Below are 22,008 nucleotides of genomic sequence, written 5' to 3'. Positions count from 1 at the left end.
AATTACTGTAAAACAATGCTGTTAATTATTGTAAAACGCAGGTCATTTTTTACAGAGTAAAAGTGCACACATGAGGACTAAATCACCTGCAGTGTTGCATCTGTGCACATTTGTGTTAAAAGCCGCTGAAAACAGGTTCATGCAAAGCCATCTGTTAGCCACTGACACCCTACACACACAAACCCACACATACACGCTTTACACTAGAGGTGTCTGGTGAGGAGGTGCTATGCTTGTGTGAAGCTGAGAATTTGCATCTATGATCTGCATTATGTTGGGGTGCTTCTCATAGTCGTACATTGTTTTCCTTTTGTTTGTAACCTGAAGAGTTTAGTTCAAGCAGGGATGCAACAAAATATTGTGGTGCTTTTTGCGAGGGCGCTGGCAAGGATTAATAGATTTATACCAATTGATTTCAATGAGAAAAATTAAGTTGTGTTCCGAGCTTGGTCATGTAACAAATTAAGCTTGTAAGTCAAGGAATCACTGCAGGAGAAAAACTGTGGAGATTCATGGTTTTCATCCGACAGTTATGATCTACTTATATATTCTGCACCCTGAAGCTTTAATAGATTATATATATATATATTAGAAAAAAGGGCAAAATGGAAAGTAGATGACGTCTCATTTTACACAGTTGACAACACAATAAAGCTAAGTCAGTGCATTCCGTCCAAATCACGAGTCTCTTATTTATCGGATAGAGTCGCTCAAAGCGATGCCACGGGTCAATTTGACATTTTGAAAAAAACAGCATCATGAGCAAGTGCAGGCTCCTGATAAGATGAGCCAGAGGAGACGTTGCCGGTCAAGTGAGGCAGGGCGGATGTAGACGCCAACCGTGAAATGTAACTTTTCCACTAGACACATGAAAGAGCCGCTTACTGGACGGAGAACAACGTAGGAAATTATTTGGCACAATGTTCTTTTGTGACAAAATGGAGTGCACTACTTGGCTGGAACCTGCAGAGGTGCACGTGATTCACACTCAACTACATTTTGGTCTGAAGAACAACATGAGCTATGTGAAGTTGAGATATGAAAACAAGAGTTGTTAATTAATTGACTGATTTCCCCACAAGAGTCAAATGAACCCCGAGCAGAGACTACGGACATCCCTTGTAGAGATAACAGCATCCTCATAGAAACTCCTGGGAGAAAACCATGGTTCTTATTCCATCTCAAAGGAAACGTCGGTCCTGGCAGGGAAGATAAATTAGCCAAGCGTTCATTAGTTCATGTAGACTCGAAAGGCGTTTGGTGATTGAGCTCTCCTTTTGTTCCGAGGTGCTTCCTTTGTGCCGGTCCGCTCGGCCGCTTTGATACCAAACGGAAGCACTGTGCCCAGTGGGCCTTTCACACAAAAGAATCTGATGCACAACCACGGGAAATTGAATATGTTCGTCATCTATTTCCTGGAAAAGATCACAAACCTCAGTTAAGTTAATTCAAGTTCTGTGAAAGTGCGTCATCACCCATGAAAGACTGAGAGAATGAATTCTGCTACACATGAACTTGGTTTAAAGAACTAAACGTGTCCCTTCAAATTTTATGATTTTTTTTAAGGTGATTTTTTTAAATTTGTGATCATAAGGAAGGGTGTCACACTGTTGTACTGGGTGCCAGCCAATCACAGGGTCACATTCACACTCATTTTAAAACTGGACAATTGAAAGTCTCCAGTTAAAACAAATATCTACACTCCCTTGTCTCTTCATATACTAGCCTAATTTGTTTTCTTTGTGGCCATTCCCTTCTTCAATAACATCAGTTGGCATGTTTTTCAGGTCGCGGGGCAGCAGGGAAGCCCAGACTTCCTCTCTTCCCAAACACTTCAACCAGTTCCTCCGGCGGGATCCCAAGGTGTTCCCAGGCTATCCGAGAGACATAGTCTCTCCAGCGTGTCCTGGGTCGTCCCCGGGGTTTCCCGCCAGTGGGACATGCTCGGAACACCTCTCCAGGGAGACATCCAGGAGGCATCCGAGCCAGATGCCCGAGCCACCTCTCAACGTGGAGGAGCAGCAGCTCGACTCTACCGGATGACCGAGCTTTTATATCTCAAAGGGAGAGCCCGGACACCATACGGAGGAAACTCATTTTGGCCGCTTGTATCCGGGATCTCGTTCTTTCGGTCACGACCCACAGCTCGTGACCATAGGTGAGGTTAGGAACGTAGATCATCACCACAACGGACCGATACAGAGTCCGCACCACTGCAGACGCCGCACCGATCCGCCTGTCGATCTCCTACTCCATCCAGACCTCACTCATGAACATGACCCCAAAATACTTGTAACTCCTCCACTTGGGGCAGGATCTTATCCCTGAGGATCATGGTCTTGTCTTTGGATCTTCATCCTAACCGCTTCGTACTCGGCTGCAAATCGCTCCAGTGGGAGTTGGAGATCGCAGCTTGATGAAGCCAACAGCACCACATCATCTGCAAGAAGCAGAGATGCAATGCTGAGGCCACCAAACCAGACCCTCTCAACGCTTCGGGTCTGCCTAAAAATTCTGTCCATAAAGGTTATGAACAGAATCTGTGACAAAGGGCAGCCTTGGCGGAGTCCAACCCTTACTGGAAACGAATCTGACTTACTGCCGGCAATGCGGAACAAACTCTGACAACGGTCGTACAGGGACTGAACAGCCCATATTAGGGGGCTTGGTACCCCGTACTCCCAATGTACCCCCTACAGGACTCCCCGAGGGACACGGTCGAACGCCTTCTCAAAGTCTACAAAACACACGTAGACTGGTTGGGCAAACTCCCATGTACCCTCGAGAACCCTGCCGAGGGTTTAGACTCCCACACCGCTCCTCCTGAATCCGAGATTTGACTTTCCGACAGATCCTCCTCCAGCAGTGAAATGTCAGTGACTGTAATATGTATTTCGCCATGGCCCACTTGAGTTACTTTCAGATGCATTGCTCGGTGTGCGGCAAGCCTTCGTGGTTGATTTCTTTTGTCGGAGTAAGTCACATTTGCAAATCATAGGTAAGTCCCAAGCAGAGATGCGAAGTAACGATGTATTTAGCTTTTTTCAGTACTTTGTACTTTACTGAGTATTTATTTTTTTGAGTACTTTTTACTTTTAACTGTTACATTTTAACTTTTTACTTGATATATTTTCTAAACAAGGTCGTTACTTTTGTTTTTGAATTTGAAAACGAATAAAATACTTGACCTGGACAAAAAAGCAGCATCAATGTCTCCTGGCTCCGCCAATCATATGAAGCGTTGGACATGGCCCTCTACATCCCAGCTTGTGATTGGCTCTACCTGACGTGCAATTGGCTAGATTAGAACAACCCATAAATATGAGGGCAATGCAGGCCGCCACTACAGAGGATAATTTGAAGTTGCAAGTCAGTGTCAATTGGCCGATGTATCCCCATTTTTGCTCCATTAGCTAATATCTTTCAAATTGACGTAGGAGAAACATACGGTAAAAATACTTTTTACTTTTACTCAAGTACATTTCATAGCCTGTACTTTTACTTGAATCATTATTTGAGTGAGTACTTTAACTTTTTCTAAAGTAGTTTTTTACAGAAGTAATTTTACTTTTACTCAAGTAGAGAACGTCAGTACTTTTCCCATCTCTGGTCCCAAGTCAGTCGTAGTAAGTTAAAAATCAAGAAAATCAAGCCATTACTTTTTCACTGAGCATAAGAAAAAAGGTCAACTTACAATTGTACAATGTCTTTGCTACAGCTGCGTTTTGGGTTGTTGTGCTATGATGTTGATGGTTGTCAGTTGCTAGGCGGTTGCTATGTCCCTTGTGATGACATTTGTAGCTGCTGTGCAGTTGCTATGCCTCTTAGGATGATGATTAGCCACTCTTAGTTTGTAGTTGATATGCTGTTACTATGTCCCTTATGCTGATAATGTCAGTTGCTATGCTGTGGATTTGTATTAGTCACTTTTTGTCTAGTCACTCTTATTTTGTCACATAAGCCTTTATTCTGTCAAATAAAAATTTGTATTGCCCTAGTGAAAGTCACAGAATGACACTTTTGTCAATATGGCAAGGTTTCTTAGTCAAAGTTTCTCTGCATCCAGCCCACTCAATGACCTTAGTGCTTCCATGTGCTTCCCTATGCTTCCCTGTGCTTCCATGCATCCAGCCCTGCTCTCTCAATCATGGTTTCTCAGTCAAGGTTCCTCCATCTAGTGTTTGATCCAGCCCTGCTCTCTTGTTGTTCCTTTGTATTTTTGTATACAACTCTCTGTTTCCCAACTCCCACATCTTTAGCCTCTACCATTAGTAAAGCTTTTACGCCGGGTCTGGACTGAATGTCAATGGTAAATGTTTTGAATGTTAACCAACAGGAAGTTGAACCAGCGTCACTGAGCAGCTTATAGTCGCATTTAGATGTACTGCGTTAGACATTTTTTCCCTCAAACATGTTGTTTATCACACTCAGAGCTACATTAAAATAACCTTCAGAGCAGTTTCTCTAAAAATCTAAGTGCACTACCATCAAATACAACTAATGGGCAGAAGTAGCGGGGCCATTCTGAAGCTCACAAAGCGATAATAAGAGGAGAGCTTGTACCTTCCTTACGGAGGAGGATGAAGAGCATCTGGCAAGGCTGCCATTTCCCCACTAAAAAGGGCTTGCTGGAGTGGGCGGTTTGATCACAACCTCCATTAGCAAGCAGAAAGAAGCGGCGGACGGATCAGCGAGGCGAGTCGCATATAAGGAACACAACGCTCCGACCTCAATGATTCCCACTTCAAACGCGTCTGCAGGTTTTGTGGACACATCAACATCTACATCACAAGAAGAGGCTTTGTTAAACTTCAACTACAGTTGAATAGCAATGAGGAATTTCAATTTGAATTCAACATTTCGATCTATATCACTGGGTGCATGCAGCCTGTTCACCTTCGAGTTTAGGTGAAACACTGGTTCATAGGACATATACAACTATTCACATTCACACCGCCACTGTGTGGGAACTGAACCCATGCTGCGAGCATGGAAGTGAGAAAACTACTACAGTATACCAACAGTCACTATACATTCAACCACTAAAAGTCACTGTCTGTTCAGAAATCTCAGTATTCTCCCCTCGTCACAAGATCGATGCTTCACTTAAAGCACAAGTTCAGAAAACACAATCAAATGTAACATTGCCTTCTTTCTTAAAAGGAATGAAATCTCGGGAGGGCATTTAAGCTGATCAATTTGAGCACACATCATCTTAATGGGAATCCCAAACCTTCCCCCGACATGCAATTATCCTCTTGCAAATTATTAAGTTTTTCTTTTTTCCCAGGACGCATTCAGGGACCTTAATTGGAGCCACTCTTGAAACATCTGTGAATCTCAAACTCAGTTTATAGCTGCGTTCAGGTATGCAAGGATGTCGGAAATAGAAGATTTCACTCAATGGCAAGTAAACAATATAGCTAAGATTTCACAATGGTTGCTATATGTAATCAAATTTTGACATCTCAATTCAAAGTGAGGAATGTCCAATTTCCCAGGTTTCTTCAACAAGGCAAAAATAAATATTTTGTAATGAAATTTCAAAGTTTGCCGTCACAGGTCAATTGCATCTTTGCCCATATGCTGTTAAGATACTACTATACTATACATATTATACTGTACCGATCACTCAATTTCATATACGCAAAAAATAATTATGTAATACTGTAGTGAGAAAAGAAAACATAGTTTTGTTCTTGTTTGTAATGGAATATCGCCTAACAAATGTAATTTGTTCCATGACCCCACTCTCAAACCAAAACAATGCTTCCCACTGAAATTAATGGGAATGTAATTTAACACACATAAAAATATTTGTTTTACCTTATTTTGATTGTTGTGTGGTTAAAAAAAAATACTGTGCAATAAAGACATAGAAAATAAAATTTATAATTGAATGAAATGAAATAACACTTACTGTGTACAGTAAGAATTACATTCTCTGTAGTTACTGCCAGTCCAAAATGCCAACCACATCCCACAATGCAAAAAAACTCAAATAACTGAAGCACGGGGACAATTATGTTGATGAACCGTGAGAAATGCCATAAAGTTCTGAGCTTCTCATAGTCATGCCAAGACTGCATGAACTGAAAATATTGTGTATTCTGAGGCAATTCTTCTTTGAAACAAAAAGTATTCATAAACCAAATTGTTTGTAAACAGGGTCATTTGCAGAGGTTCCACTTTACTTTAATTGTGTTCTTTTTTCCCTCTCTTTGTGGTACTTGAAGGAAAATATTTTAGCATTTCAAACTTTCTGTCCTTTGGGGCTTTGAAATTAGCTTATGAATGAGATGTATAATTTTTATGTAAACAACAAAAATTTTAATGAACACTATTATAATGGTTTTAAATCACACCATTTTGAAGAGATCTCTATTTTTTTAAATATTATTTAATTTTTATTGTATTTATTTATTTTTATTATTGGGTATTTTGGGGTGCCCCCAAAATATTATACAGTCCATACAGAATTGTTTTTTTATTTGCATGATTTATATTTTTAAAAGTCTCCTTGCATGTGTCCCAACACATATTTGAATGTACTTACTGATGTGTAGAGATGACCCTCCCCGTTCATGGCGATGTACAAGCCCGTCTTCACAGACTGGATGGCGACCACTCGGAGACCCACGGGAATGAGGTTGAACAAAGCTGAACGATACAGAATATCGACAACATTGTCAACATCTTAACCTTGATTTGTCGGGAAAGCAAAAACGTGACTGCATCTTCCAGATGGAGTCTGGAAGCTACTGGAAGCTAGCGTAGCCTCAAACTACGCAGAACTTCCTGTGAGTTTGCTCATGAAAAGGTTGCTGGTTCATCTGGGGCCCATCATGGGTGCATGGTTGATATAATAGCCCTGTAGTTGCTGTAATACAATACAAGTGCCTGCCTGTTAATGGCCACTGCTGTTCTGGTGTGAGACAACAGAACATTAGATGAGTGTATACAGGACATTTCAAAAGGGCTAAATGGTCAGATCAAATAAGGTAACAAAAATATGATTTCGCTGATAAGGACGTATTTACTCATGCATTTGGCTACTTATTGTTTTTTTTAATCAACACATTCAAATAAAATCTGCATCTCCGACTCACCTTTCCGTCTATTTTCATTTTTATGTTTTTGATATTAGCAATAGTTATTTTTTCAAGTAGTTGAAATGAACCGTGCCAGTTTCAATGAGTTGAATTCAATAATTCAAAAATAAAATAAATAAAAATAAATAAATAATGTTTTTGTGTATTACAATCTTTGCTTTTTAGACTTTAAATGTTTATAATATTTCAAAAATTATGAAAATATCCTGCACCGTCACTCTCCATTGGCCCTTTTTAACCTATCCGATGTGCCACATCTCATCTGGCTGACATGCTAATGTGGAGTGTCACTTGTTAGCAGCTAGCAGTCAAATGAAGCAGCTAGCCTTAAGCTCCAGTGCCAAAATAAGCTATTAATACCCCTCCGCCATTTCCCGCACTTATCTCCTGTCTGTTTCCTGGGCGACCATCCGTCTCGGAGGGTTCAGCATTTATGACCCGTGAACATAAATCAAGGTTGCAAATGCTAATGACGGTAAATACATCACAATTTCCCCACTTGGTTAATTTATTTAAATTCGAAGCATGTGTTCATGGATTGAATTGATTTACCTTTTTCAGTAGAATTTACAACAGAGTGAAATACGATTCTTTGAAAAATGGCTTAAGATAATGGAAAAAAAAAGGGATAGATGTTCTGCATGAAGTTAATTATTTAAACTCTAAAGTTGTCATTCAATTTTTTTGTCATTGTGTTAAATGAGATTTTGTTTATCAAAAGTGCTAGAGCTATCCGTACTCAGTATCGGTAAGTATTCAAAGAGTAAATACTTGTATTGGTATCGGTCTGGAAAAAAAGTACTTTGTTATTCAGACAGCATAATAGGTATGACTGGCTTGAACACAATTTCTTTATCAGCCAATTGAGCAGTGATGATACATGAAATCTGCATAGCAACAAGTGACTAAGCAAACATGTCAAGCTCCAATTCCTGTTCCTCGGTTGCAAGTTCTATATTGGTTATAATTGGAATATTACCATTTTTTGCACTGTGGCACAAATAATTGTCAATTCTGCCTAGCAACATGTGGCCACCCATGTCTGTCTGGCTTCCTGTTCCTGAACCTACTCAGCCATTTAAACAGCCTAGTGGGCGTGACTGGCATCCGAATATTTTGTACTGGGCCATGGGCCAGTTATGATTAAGGTTTGTTTGCGCTGACAGGCAACAAGATGGTAGACAATATGTTTTTATGACTTGCTTTTCTTGCACGATCAACTTCTAGTTTGTCATCCAAAGTCTGTGTGGCAGACCCAGGGCCGGACTGGAACTTATTTTCAGCCCTGGAGTTTCAGGGCTCAGATGGGTTCACGTTTTAATGAATATACACAATTTTACAGTTAGTGTGTCAATGTGAAATAGATGAGCATTCCCTCCAACAAAATCCATGTTGCATTTTATCAAAATTTTAATTTACAATTGAATGTGCTTACAAGAGCACAGTCAATGTTTATTTGAACAAGTATGCAAACAGGATTGTGACACTCTTTATATACGCGGCCCGAAATAAATAGCGCCCTCTGGTGGCGCACCAGGAATTGTCCTGGCCTGGGCAGACCTTTGACAATTATTGGACTTTGGTTTTTGAAATTATGCTCCACTGTTAAGGGAAAAGTTGTTCTTGCGCTGACAGATTCAAAATTCATACACTCAAATGATATGTCTAGCATTTTTTTAATATAAATTGGGCTGTAGGGCGGTGATGATTAGTAATTCTGCCTGGTAAGTGAATTTTATTTTCCCAGTGCCTCGTCAGAATCAAGGTTATAAGGTTTTTGGATTTTTCAGTATACTGATAGCTTGTTTTTTTTGTTTGTTTTAAAAATAAAAATAAATTATTCAGTAAGTTGTAATTAGCTTTGTGTGTTATTATTATTATTATTATTATTTAAATGCTTAATTAGAGTTGAGTTTTGAGTCGTTTTAGTATTATGAAAATTATGTTGAGTGCAAGGTTAAAAAAAGAAGAACGTATTGTGTAACAAAGTAAAGTAAAGTAAAACCACATTTCCCAAGCAACTCTTTGACTTTCCATCTAATGTATGGCCATACAGTAATACATTTAAAATGAACCCCTTGTCAAGAAAATATTCTTTTTCAAGAAGAAGAAGAATCTAAGAAATGATTTAAATTTATATTGAAGTTATGTTGTATAATAAAATAATCAGTGATTTGTGTTTCCTATTTGATTTAAAACATTGCCATTCCAAGAAATTGCGGGGCGGGGGGGGGGCATATTTTTCTCCATATAAGACCACCACGACAGCTAGAGAATGAGTCGACTACTCACAGGAATTACTGCTGTCATCCTTGGTGCCATCGAGAGAGCCATCGGGATTCATTTGCAAGTAGTAGCCCTGTCTGCAATATAACCTGGTCACTATACCCTTGAGCTGGGGATCTGCAGGGGAAAAAATAAATAAAAAAGATTAGCTCCACCTAAATGTACACAGGCATGTTTCCACACATGATGGCTAAAGAAATACATTTAAAGATACTTCAAAGATATCAACGGCATTCGAGTATGATTTTTTTTTTGTGAGTTAATGTGTGGTGGGTCACACAGCATCAACATTACGTTTATTGCACAGACAGCCACAAAGCCTCCGAGGAGGTGAACTTCACCTGAGTGTAAACCTACCACCATGTACGTGTATGTGTGTGTCAGGTGTAAAAAGTATAGAACATGGCCACAGGGGACACGGAAATGCTATATTTCCCTGCTGTCATTGTACAGCCCAAGGCACTTTCTGATGCTGATATGTTGGCTGATGACATTGGAACAATCTGGAGACCTTTCCTTGAGAGGAGACAGGTGGGAAGAGAGGGGTGGGGGCACATATCAGCAAGCACAACAATGTGTAATGTGCAAATGTATGTAAAAGTGAATGCGAAGTGATTTTTGTTGTGATTTTATGTATAACTAAATGTATTTCACCTGTGCGGAGTGAATAAGAGAACAATTCTAGAATGCAATTATTACACAGGGCAACTTAAATCTCAGTGTCACTTTCCATTTTCTTTTTTTTTTTGTGCTGCTGACGCATCCATCTTGCAGACAGAAAAGAAAGCAGGTGATCAAGGTCTGCAGCAGCAACAGTAGCATCACAAGCACCCATCTTAGAAATGAAGAGACGGAGAACGACAGCAAGCTCCTGTTGCAGCCTTCTGCTACTCGCCGGTGCCCACCCGCCTGATACAAGCAACCTGTCGCACCCTGAGATGGATCACAACCGTTTCCATGGCGACAAAGTAAGCTTATCCAAATACACAAATTAACATAAGACAAAATCATGAGTCACTCTTTCGTCACCACCTCTGATATATTAGATACATAAATTAAGTGTTGCATCAGAGGCAAAGAAAAATGTTCTACTGAAATACTAGACTGTGTTATTAACCAATCAGGAGGCAGTTGACAATTTTTTATTTAAAAAAAATAGTGTTTGGAGGTCACAATGACCTTGGCCACACACCATTCTAGGATAATTGTCAGTAAAGCATTCTCCAAAGCACACCTGGACAGAAGACTGTTGAACGAACTGAACACAAAGAAAGAAGAAATGGCAACAAATCAAAACAACCAAATATATTGCCCATAATTAACATTAATATATGCAAAACAGACAAAAAATAAGCTACATATAAAAAAATACAATAATAAAAAATGGAGTGAAAAAATTCGAAATAAATAAATAATTAAATATTAAATAATAAAAATGAAAAAAAAATACATGAAAAAAATGAATAAGTATATTAACAATTCAAGATAAAGATGTATTTATTCTGTAATAAAAACTCACTACTAAAACAAACATACTAAACTTTAAAATGAAAAGTCAAAATGGACTACTGGATATTCTTTAATGTATACATAACTGAGAAAATGCCATTTTCTATGCTGCCATCAAATAATGGTAATGTGTTGTAGTAGTAGTGTGTGTTTGCGTGCATTTGTGTTCATCACAGACTGGGGACAGATATGTTCCCCCCATCGCTCATGGGGTCCTCTTGTAGTCTGGGGACTGAAAATTAGGTCCCCATAAGGGAAACACCTTTAAATTAATCTAGCAACTGTTCTGGACATGCCTGTGCAGTGTCCTCATCTGAGGTATACGGTATGCTAGCATTGGCTACACAACCATTTTGGAAAGAGTGACCACATTTGCGACATGAAATTTAATTATAAGACCATGAAAGGCCAGTTTATTATTCCAAACAAGACAACAAAATTGGGCACACCCTGGTTAAAGCCAGCAAACTAATACAAGTTCCTGCTTTAATAACAAACTATGAAAACCACCACGTGTGCCTGTCTACGAAAATAGTTCTCTATGTGTGGATATGCGAGAAATAAAATAAAATTATGTTAAACATATATTAACTCATTCACTGCCGTAAATTCATAAGAAAATAAATAAAAGGTTATTAAAAATACGGGGCTTCAGGCGGTTAATTTTTTTTATCTTAATTAATTGCATGACTTCACTAGTTAACTCACGAATAATCACACATTTTACATCTGTTCTAAATGGACAATAAAAAAAATTCTAGGTTTTCATACTCTTGTTAACAAAAGTGGAGAAAAAAATGTTTAACTAATAGAAATAGTTAAAATGAATTTTTGACTTTTATAGCCATCAATGGGAGGGAATTATTTTATTTTTTTAAATAAAAGAAAAGATTATTAAAAATTTGGGGCTTCAGGTGGTTAAAATGCTTAAATTGTAATTAATCGCATTACTTCACTAGTAAACTCACGATTAATCACACATTTTATATCTGTTCTAAATGTACACTAAAAGTTTTTTTTATAGTTTTGTTTTTTACTTTTGTTAACAAAAGTGGGGGGGGGGGAATGTTAAACTAATAGAAATAGTTCAAAAGATTTTTTTGACGTTTATAGCCATCAATGGCAGTGAATGAGTTTAAAGTGGAAGTCAACCTTAAACATTTCTTGACAATATGTTATATGTGACCTCACTAGTCTAAACATGACATTCTGATTGATATTAAATTTTTGGAATATGAGTTATGCAGCAAAATGCAGCCATTTTTATCCATCTAATGGGGCGGCCATTTTGCCACTTGCTGCCAACTGAAGATGACATCACAGTTGCTCAGGCAACAACCAATCAGAGCTCACCTGTTTTCTGAAGCTGCGCTGTGATTGGTTGTTACCTGAGACCTGAGCAACATTGACGTCATCTTCAGTGACGAAATGGCCGCCCACTGAGATAGATCAAAACGGCTGGATTTTGCTGCTTAACTCATATTCCACTAACGCAATATTAACCAGAATACCATAAGGGCAACTCCATGAATTGAAAATAAATCAACACGTCATCTATCACAACATGTGTCCTTTTTTTTTCTTATCCATATTGCGTTTAATCAGTGTGTCGCGTTGCACAAATCAGGAAATAAGACAAAACGAACAATGGATGTTTGAGTTGTGGACGTCTTCATTCAGACAAGCATGGAACATTAACGTGTTTGAATGAGATCATTCCTGATTTTGTTCACTCTCCATGTGTGTGTGTGTGGGTGTGGGTGTGTGTGTGTGTGTGTGTGTGTGTGTGGGTGTGTGTGTGTGTGCGTGCGTCAAACTGTCTGGCTTTCCCTGGGGAACAAGCTGATGATTTATGCTGTAGCATAGCGGATGTGCCAATTTTACCTCGACACACACAGACACATGTTCTGGTTTCTTTTGTGGATAATGACTAACCGAGGTTTGGCAATAACTTTTTTGCTCACCAGCCACTGTTACTTCTCTGTTACTAGCCACCAGAGACGGGTATTTACAAGTTACATTTACTCCATTACATATACTTGAGTAACTTTTTAAATACATTTTTACTTCTAATAGTAGTTTTACCACACAATACTTTTTACTTTTACTTGAGTAGATGTGTGAAGAAGTAACGCTACTCTTGCTCCGCTATATTGGACTACGCTAGAGTCGTTACCCGCCGCCCCGTTCATTTATTAAAGTTAGCGTATTTTCACGTAAGCGCTCCACTTGACTGACTGTGTGAAAGCATTCACGAAAGAATCGAGTCTTTTGAACGGCTCTTCAATGTGACGATGGGTACCGAGGCTTTATAGAGACCTGTTTAACCCCCTAATCTCCCGCCCCTTCCCCCGCGCGCCACCGTTCGCTTTTGGAGGAAGCGTCATCTTCGCATATTAGCGTCAATCAAACAATTAACTTGTAAGTGGATCGTTAAGCTCTGGAACAAGCAAAAAAAGAGAAAAAAAAGAGGACACTTCTCATTGCGCATGCCTGCTTTAGCACCCAGGCAGAAGTTAGAACACGACGTGCTCAAAAGGTTTTTTAGTTTTTTTTGTTTTTGGTGATTTGAAGATGCTAGCATTTGCACATTATTTTATGTTTTTGTCTATTTGATGACATAGTTGTTGTGTGTTTTTTAATAAATCAGACTTCATGTTCAAGCAGTTACTCAGTACACTCTAAAATGGATTGGTTAAAAAAAACTATGTAGTGGGTTAAGCTCATATTGGCTTGATTAACCAATAGATTGGTCAGACATTGATTATTCCGGGTGGTTATGGGCATAACAATTTTATTAGTTAATAATAAAATTGGTTACAATGGAAAGTAAGTCTAGATAGATCACTTGGAAATATATTTATTGTATTCATGTATTGTATTCTAAATGTATTTATTAATTATTATAAGTGATTACAATATATTATAATTAGTGCTATCAAAGTTAAATCCTAAAAAAATTATCGCATTAATCATGTATTAACGCAGATTAATCACACTTTTATTTTTGACCGCAGATGATCCTTTAGCTGACAGCGGATGGTTCCGTTCAAGGTAGAATAGGTTGTGTTTGAGCAATAAACATAACTACATGCATTCAAGTAAAGCTTTTAATAAATGTTTGCGTATGACATTCAGAATATTTGTTCATGTCAAACTATCGGGATCATTTTTTTTCCCATTTTAAATTATGCAAGTAATTAACTGATTAGAAAAACAGGAGGATGAGCGTGTGCAGTGGATCAACAAATATTGAAGACGTATTCATAACATTAAATGTAGAAAAAAATAACACATAACAGGTGCTCCTTAAATTTGGCGGGCAAAAATGTTGATAAAAAAGCCTTTTTAATTGAGCGATTAATCGTGATTAATCAAAATTCTAAGATGTGATCAATCTAATAAAAAAAAAATATCGTTTGACATAATATATGATTTCTTTATTTTTTTAAATTGTAGTGATGGAAATGTGTGTCTAGATAGATCACTAGGTAAGACCAGCTCTGTGGCCTAGTGGTAGAGAGTCTCCCCTGAGAATGAGAGGTTATGGGTTCAACCCTTGACTAGGTCATACCAAAGCCCATAAAAATGGGACCCATTTCCCAGCCTGCTTAAATTGACACTCAGCAATATGGATTGGAATAGAGGTGTTATATCACCGAATGATTCCCGAACGCGGACCCTCGTGTGTCTCACTGCCTCCTTCAGGGAATGGGTCAATTGCAGAGAACACTTTTCACCCCACTTAGGTGGGTGTGACAATCAGTGGTATTTTTTCGCGGAACGCGGGATTCCCGAAAAAATGTCAGCCTCTAACACAGGTTAAACAATCTCTTGGTCAGAATGACCAATTTGTATTGGTTGGCCCAATCACCAATATATGTTGGCTGAAAACACGTACCATTCTAGAGTGGTCGTTTTAACCAAAGGATCTGTCTGATACATAACTACCAGCTAGATTGGTCAAATGTAACCCTTTTTTGGTAGATTTGAGTGTACTTGAGTATTCTTTTCAGAGAATACTTTTTTTTTTTACTTGTGATTTTCGATGACTACTTTTTACTTTTACTTGAGTAATATTATTTTGAAGTAACGCTACTCTTACTTGAGCACAATTTCTGGCTACTCTACCCACCTCTGTTAGCCACTCAGCATTTTCACTAGCTACAATTATCTTGTTAGATAATATGCAAGCAACTTTAAGCAACAAGTTGAAGCACTGCCTAACAATTCAGGTGATTGTTGGATCCCAACGGCGAAGACGACAACATAGCAACTGCAAATATCAATTGCCAAAGCAAGGTCAAAAAGGTCAAGAGGGAACCACAATCTTCTCAAAATTGAAGAAGACCATTCATATTTATGACTGGTAAATTGTGGCCAAGGAATAGCTTCCTATTTATCCTAGATTTGACCTCAGCGACCTCACATCCCTTGGGTAAGATTTGTTAAAATCCAGTGGTTTTTTTGTTTTTGTTTTTTTTACAGCAAAACAATGCTTGAAGAAGAACCTGACAAAGAACGCATATCAACTGATTTGAGCCATACAGTGTAGAATTTCTGTTGAAAGTACGGCTAGCAGTATCAAGTGCTCTTGCTTTAACAAAGGCCTATAATCCTTTGACCTCTGAAGGTTAGTTTATAATGATGTCTGGCAGAGTGCTGACAAGGGATATTTATTTCAATGTGGATCTGAGCATGAAAACGATTTCTATTCAAATCAATAGGGTTCTCGCTTTGGCATGGAACCCTGAACCTATGAGAAAGGTCAGCTTGTAATTGTGGTTAGTAGACCAACCAGAAATTACATTCATAGACAATTTAATGTCTGCCGTCTTTAGTCTGATATCACTTCAAATCAATCATATTCTTGCTTTGTTTTGGACAACAGCATCATTTGAAGTATCGGATGGATGGATGGATCAGTCTACTGACAAGACCACTGACCTCAGCGACCTCGCACATTGTGTGTCACATGAATGCATAGGATTGTGATTGTGATTGTGATCAATTGATGTCTGATCGATGTCTGATGTAAACAAGATCTGGAACGCTGCTGCTGTTTTGCGGGAAGGAAGCGTGCACCACAGAAGCTAATCGAATGCTCCTATCCACGTATCATAATCTAATAATCTACGGCTTTAATTGAGCCAGATCATAACAGCGGTTATATTGCAGCCGTGTGGTGAGTGTAATCGGATTTAGATGTTGCTAATCCTTCTCCCAAATCTGCGTGATCGTTAACCTCGTGGACGCTATAGAAATCAGATGTGCTAGAAAGAAAAAATATAGAAATAGCTACCAATGTGATTACTCAAGTGGAGCAGGATTGTGAATTACAAGGTACCTCTCCAGAATATGCAGGGAAATTTGTAGTTTTTGGTTAAATTAAACAGTACTAATTAAATATAATCTGCCTTAAAAAAAAATAAAAGTCTTAATCAATAGATGCTAATCTTTTCTTGCTCATCAGTAATCCGATATGTAGGGGAAGCTTCAAGTACACCAATTATTTTTGTACTAATACTAATACTACATAGTGCAATGTATTTTTACAGGAAATTCGTAATAAATTGCATTTAAAAAATGAAAACGTTTAGTATATTGACTTCATTACTTTCCAGCAACATCAAAATCCTGATTTTCATGCACATACTGACAAACATGGACTCCGAAACACCACAAATATAGCTAACAAGCAATAAGATTTGTTTTCAATTTGAACAATTTGGAGGTTGACCACATTCCAATATAGTACATATTAAAAATAAAGTACGATATGATCCAGACATTTAAGCAAAATTCAAACTCAGCTCTTTTCCAGCCATGTTGCCGCACACAAAAAAAAAGAAGCTCCAATATGGCCGACTAGCAGAAACAAACATGGGGAACAGAAAGAATCACCACATACAGTGATTTTATAGTGACTATAAAATTGGAACAAAAGGAAGGTAGTCCAGGTTCCACTGTATAACAAATAAAAAAATGAAATTAGGGGTTCACCTATTCAAAAAAGCTAAACTAATTCAATCTCCTCAATCTTTATTATAACGGTTCTTCAGAACGTGAACAAGATTGGAAGATCATCTCCCTGGTACTTTGCATACTCCTCAGCATGTCTAGTTGAGTCATGTCGTCTGATTTCTTGAGCCCCGCAAACTTTCTCTGTGCGTTCGAGACATGTCAGGGTGCCCCTGTGTTCAAGAAAATAATCGTTCCCTTTCCTCTTTTTCTTCAAATTAGCTCTTGCCGTCGCCAACCTTTTTCTTGACGGCATGATTTGAAAAAGACATGACAGATGACAGGATATCGTTTCTTTCCACTTAATGTCACTTCAGAATTACGTTTGGCCAAAAGCTGTCATCAGCCTGAGCTATGGTAGCCCATAAGTGATTAAAAAAAAAAAAAAAAAAGCAAGACTCCCAGGGTGAGAAAAAAGGTGGGAGGCTGCTCTAACATCAAAGTTTGATGTCAAGTAGGGGGCTGCAAAATATCACCCCGTGGACTGCAAATGGTCCCTGGGCTGCAAATTTGAGACCCCTGGCACATAAGATGGCCAACATAGTGGCCAGGCACATTAGGAGACATTTTGCTCAGTGCTTTAAATGGAAGCACCACCTGTTGGACATATATTGTATTTCATTTAGCCTTATAGCATTAATTGCCAAAAGCACAATTTTTACTTAAAGTTACCATTGCAATATAAATAAATAAAATCACATACTTGTTAAAAATATGTATTTTCTTGTTTTCCAAAAAATTAGGAAACTATATTATTGGGCTAACGGTATGAAGGATCCCCGCGACCCTTGTGAGGACTAAGCGGTTAAGAAAATGGATGGATGGATGGTATGAAGGATCATATTGATTTATGTCAAGATGAATGTGGGAATGAACATTTTCAATTATTATTTAACCCTAAATGTATTGAAAATCAAAAATGGTACATAATATTCTAAGGATGTCTTTAAAGTTAAGCCGAAGTGCTGTATTAGCTGAAATGTTATTTTGCTTTAAAACACTGTATAAAGTTTTTCTAATGGCCACAGTTTAACCCTGGAATAAATTATTTATATTTACAATATTTCCTCTGTGACCTGATTGGAGCATAAGATAATTATTACAACTCCTGTTAAAAACTGTGCATGAATAGAGAGTGAAAACTAGGTTAAAAAAACGGTGTGTGGTGATTGTAGTGGTCTCCAGCCAGACGCTGAAATGAAAAGCAGATGAGTGCAACATCTGTACCCGCACAAACACACACACGTAATCTCGATGGGTGAGGCTTTTGCACTGAGGTGACAAGAGGACGACACCAATCTGCATCTGCCATTTTGAAGCACCCTGACCCGTCTCCAGATGGGTCCCCTATCTGACATCACACACACATACATAAACGCACATAAACTCTCAGAGAAAAGCCATTTTAAGCCCTGTGAGGGCATCGTTTGAACCCTGGCTTCCTCCATTCCAGCAGGAGGACAACATTGCAATGACATTGACTTCAAAATAAAACGGAGATACAACGCACGCGAGGAGCAACAGGTTCGATACCTGATGATTGGGTCATGAAAGCTAACTGAAGTGAATTTATGTTTTGCATTTGGACACATTTTATCAGAAAAAAAACATTCAGATTGGATCAAATGCCCTTCAACACATCCCATGACACATAACATGCATTTGCTGTGAAATACTAGGCTGATACCACCTGTCTAGCATAGGTAAGGGGGTACACCAAATTAAGTACCACCATTGTAAACTGTCCACGAACATAGCCTATATTGTTTAGTGGAGAATATCGATATTAACGTTGACCAAGTCATTTATTTTTTATTTTGTAGCATTAGGCTACCTCTTGATACAGCAACGTCAAATATCGATAGGTTTTGACAATACAACACAAAGTAAATATCGATGTATATTTCTGGTGGTAAAATATAAATAGCAGTTTGTGTTATGTGTTTATAATATAGGCTACTTTTCCCCATTTAATTAGGCAAATTTGTTTGACTTTGTCAGTATTGGTTCTACACATATTCAACAGTTACATATGCCTGGGATCATGTATTATAGATGATTTTATATGCATGTTTAATATATATATATATATATATATATATATATATATATAATTACGAAAATGTTGCAATATCATCGTATAGCGTCCAGAGCGGAGCATGCAGGACATGACAGCGCTTCACATGCGGCAAACGTGCTCAGTGTTTGATCAGCTTTTACGCACGCGCGAAACGCATCAACGTGAACATGTGTCGCCTGTAAAGGGAGTGGCAATCAACCAGTGGCTGCGTGGCCGAAACTTGCACCTTGTCTCCGTAGTCTGCGCTTCCTGAGGCCAAAGATGCGCACTTTGGAGAAGATGTCCACCAGGTTTCCGTTGCACAGCCCCTTGTTCTTGTTGGGGCTCCTCCGGCGCCGGTTGGTACAGGGCCGGTCCAAATGCTGCTCCCGCGCCTGCCTCTTCTGCCGGATCAGGCCGCTCGCGATGGCAGCGGCCATGGCTGCCCGATAGCAGCCCTTCTAGCCGGCAGGCGCTCCGGGTCCCGCGGTAGGCGCACGAAACGGCTCCCCTCCCCGGCCACCGGGTCACGGTCCCGGCATGGTGGCGGCGTGAGCGGTCCGCTCCGGTCCAGTATAGTGTCCAATGTCACTTTATTATTTATTAAAAATAATAAGAACTCTCCTTGCTGTCCGAACATTACATGATAAAAAATGAAGTGTGTTTATCATCAAGGAAATCGTGCGTAATTCCGCATGAAGGGAAGAAACAGTCTTGAAGAAGAACTCACGTTGCCTGAAAGAGGTATCCAATAGACTACTCGAGATTCACATTTTTAATACTAAAAAGAAAAAGAAAGGTCCAGTTGTGGCTTGCAGCGTGCTCAGAGGCAAATGCACTCCTTTTTTCCCTCCTTTTCACAAGCCGGGCTTGTCCTCCCTCCTCCTCCTGCTGTCAGCCGAGCGCGCGCGTTCACGCTGCTGTTTAAGTGACGCTCGTGCATGTGCACACAAAGAGCCGCTAGGGGGACTGAAGTTTGTTCCGGAGCAACACGTCCGTATGCAACGTGCATGCGTAACTTGCCATGGGATTTTTCAGGAGTTCGCAGAACGCAGAAGTTCCGATGCGACAAAACCACGTACCCAGAAGAACGATAAATGAAATAATAGAAGACCACACAAGATGATCCCAGAGCAGTACAGACGACGTGTGCGCACAGTGACAGGCTGCGTACTAAAATGTGCGCATAAACTCCGGGACGTAATAACCCTCGAGTTTAAATTGAGGTGCACGAATTTGGATAGACCGGAAGTCGCTGCTTTTTATGCACTCAACAAGTCACACACACCCTTTCCCCCTCTCGCTTTAGGTGCTTGAACAGAAGGGGGGGGGGGGGGGGGGGGGGTATTTAGAAGGAGTTTTCTGTTTTCAACCACTTAGCATGAAATAATTCTGCTGCACTATATATAAGATCTCCAATGTCACATTTTTAAACGATATAATAGTGCAAACGTTTTACAATTATAAATATATATGTATATTTATATTTTATAAAAGTATGATAAATGATGCTATACACCAAAATTAACTTATTTCGTACTACAAATTGTTTTATTTTTTCATATTTTTTTTTAAACTTTCATTATGCTATCTTGTGCTTTAATTGTTTGAACTGTGAACTTTAAAGCTGCCTTATGGAGGCATTTGCCCAAAAATATCTTTACAATAGTCTTTTTATTTGATCATTTATTACTCAAACATATTTTAATCATAGCAGATTAACACCTTAACTGTTGTGCTTTAATTGTTTGAACTGTGAACTTTAAAGCTGCCTTATGGAGGAATTTGCCCAAAAATATCTTTACAATAGTCTTTTTATTTGATCATTTATTACTCAAACATATTTTAATCATAGCAGATTAACACCTTAACTGTTCACGGTGGTTATACCTGCAAGCCTTTGGCCAAAAGTTTTCACACTTGATTCGGGTTTGAATTTCCTGCCCTCTGTCTGTGGACGTGACATCATGTTTGCATCGTGTACGTGAGGACGGAGTGTGCAGTTTCATTTTTCGGTAGTGATTCAAAATTAAATTTTATGCATTAGATAGCTTTAATGCTTATAATGCACCCATACATAAAAGGCATATGTATGGTAAATCAATGAAATGCTAGCATAATGGTAACAATATTGTTACATCTGTATCAACGATGACACTATCGCAGATGCAAGTGAACTTGCATTGCACATTGTCTATCAGTTAATAACTTTTATGGCACATCATAAACAAACAGAGGACCACTGGGAGACACTGTTGTTGTCTACGGCCTTGCATCTAGTTATGTGACCTTTATTTCAACCCCCTCAGCACCATGGACAGCAACATCCACTCAGTAATGATACCAATGTAGAATAATAGAAGAAGAAAAAAAAAAAAAAAATATATATATATATGCTTGTGATTTGCTGACATGCCGTTATTTCCAATGCCAGTATATATATATATATATATATCACAAATCACAAGCATCCAAATTAAAACACGAGAGAGCCATCTGCTGTTTGTATCTGTAATTAAAAGCTCTAGGCTGCAAAGAGAGAGGACGAGGGAAGGAGGGGTTGTCCCGGGGGTTTCCACATGCACCTGTTGAATCCAGCTGTACTATTATTGGATGGCGAGAGCTGACGGATGAGCATCTGCACATTCATTCATAGTCATCCATCCTCATTAGGGAAAATACCGTATTTCCTCCCTGAGATAGATGGGATTAAAACAAATACATCAAGCTGAACATAGCTGATAAGAGAATTAAAATTCACACAAGCAAACTCATACAGTAGACCGTTTTTCACGTGTTCTTTACTTAAACACGTGCAGTGGTTGCAATGCTGCATCAACTGGAGGATGCAGTAAAAGGCTGCAACCAGCAGCGGACACTGTCAGACCGTGACAGAGGCACTATGTGGACGAGCTACTCGTCTCATCATACCGGAACAGAGCGCTCTGCTTGCCTTGGTGCGGCAAAAAGGAAGAGGAGCAATAAGATACAAGCAATCAAGCGGAAGACTGACCTTTCATG

At 39.0% G+C, this 22,008-nt stretch overlaps 1 protein-coding gene across 2 annotated transcripts in view; it reads right to left on the bottom strand.

The window, feature by feature from the left end:
• fgf14 (fibroblast growth factor 14) overlaps positions 1-22,008 on the bottom strand; it is a 93,911-nt gene that overhangs the window by 16,118 nt on the left and 55,785 nt on the right. The window contains exons 1-3 of one of the 2 annotated variants that reach the window (XM_086090948.1): positions 19,235-19,887; positions 9,405-9,515; positions 6,557-6,660 (exon numbers count right to left, since the gene is read on the bottom strand). In XM_086090948.1, coding sequence (XP_085947074.1) covers positions 6,557-6,660; positions 9,405-9,515; positions 19,235-19,427 — 408 coding nt within the window. In that variant the 5' untranslated portion in view covers positions 19,428-19,887. Of the gene's footprint in view, positions 1-6,556; positions 6,661-9,404; positions 9,516-19,234; positions 19,888-22,008 lie in introns of those variants that run through there. The other variant, XM_086090946.1, reaches the window with a different exon arrangement.

Source organism: Leptonotus elevatus, chromosome 12 (genome assembly GCF_054856555.1).
Source record: "Leptonotus elevatus isolate MCC_2025b chromosome 12, RoL_Lele_1.0, whole genome shotgun sequence".
NCBI classification, from domain to species: domain Eukaryota; kingdom Metazoa; phylum Chordata; class Actinopteri; order Syngnathiformes; family Syngnathidae; genus Leptonotus; species Leptonotus elevatus.
The sequence above is the reverse complement of the archived record's forward strand: the minus strand, read 5'-3'. Positions and strand labels throughout refer to the sequence as shown.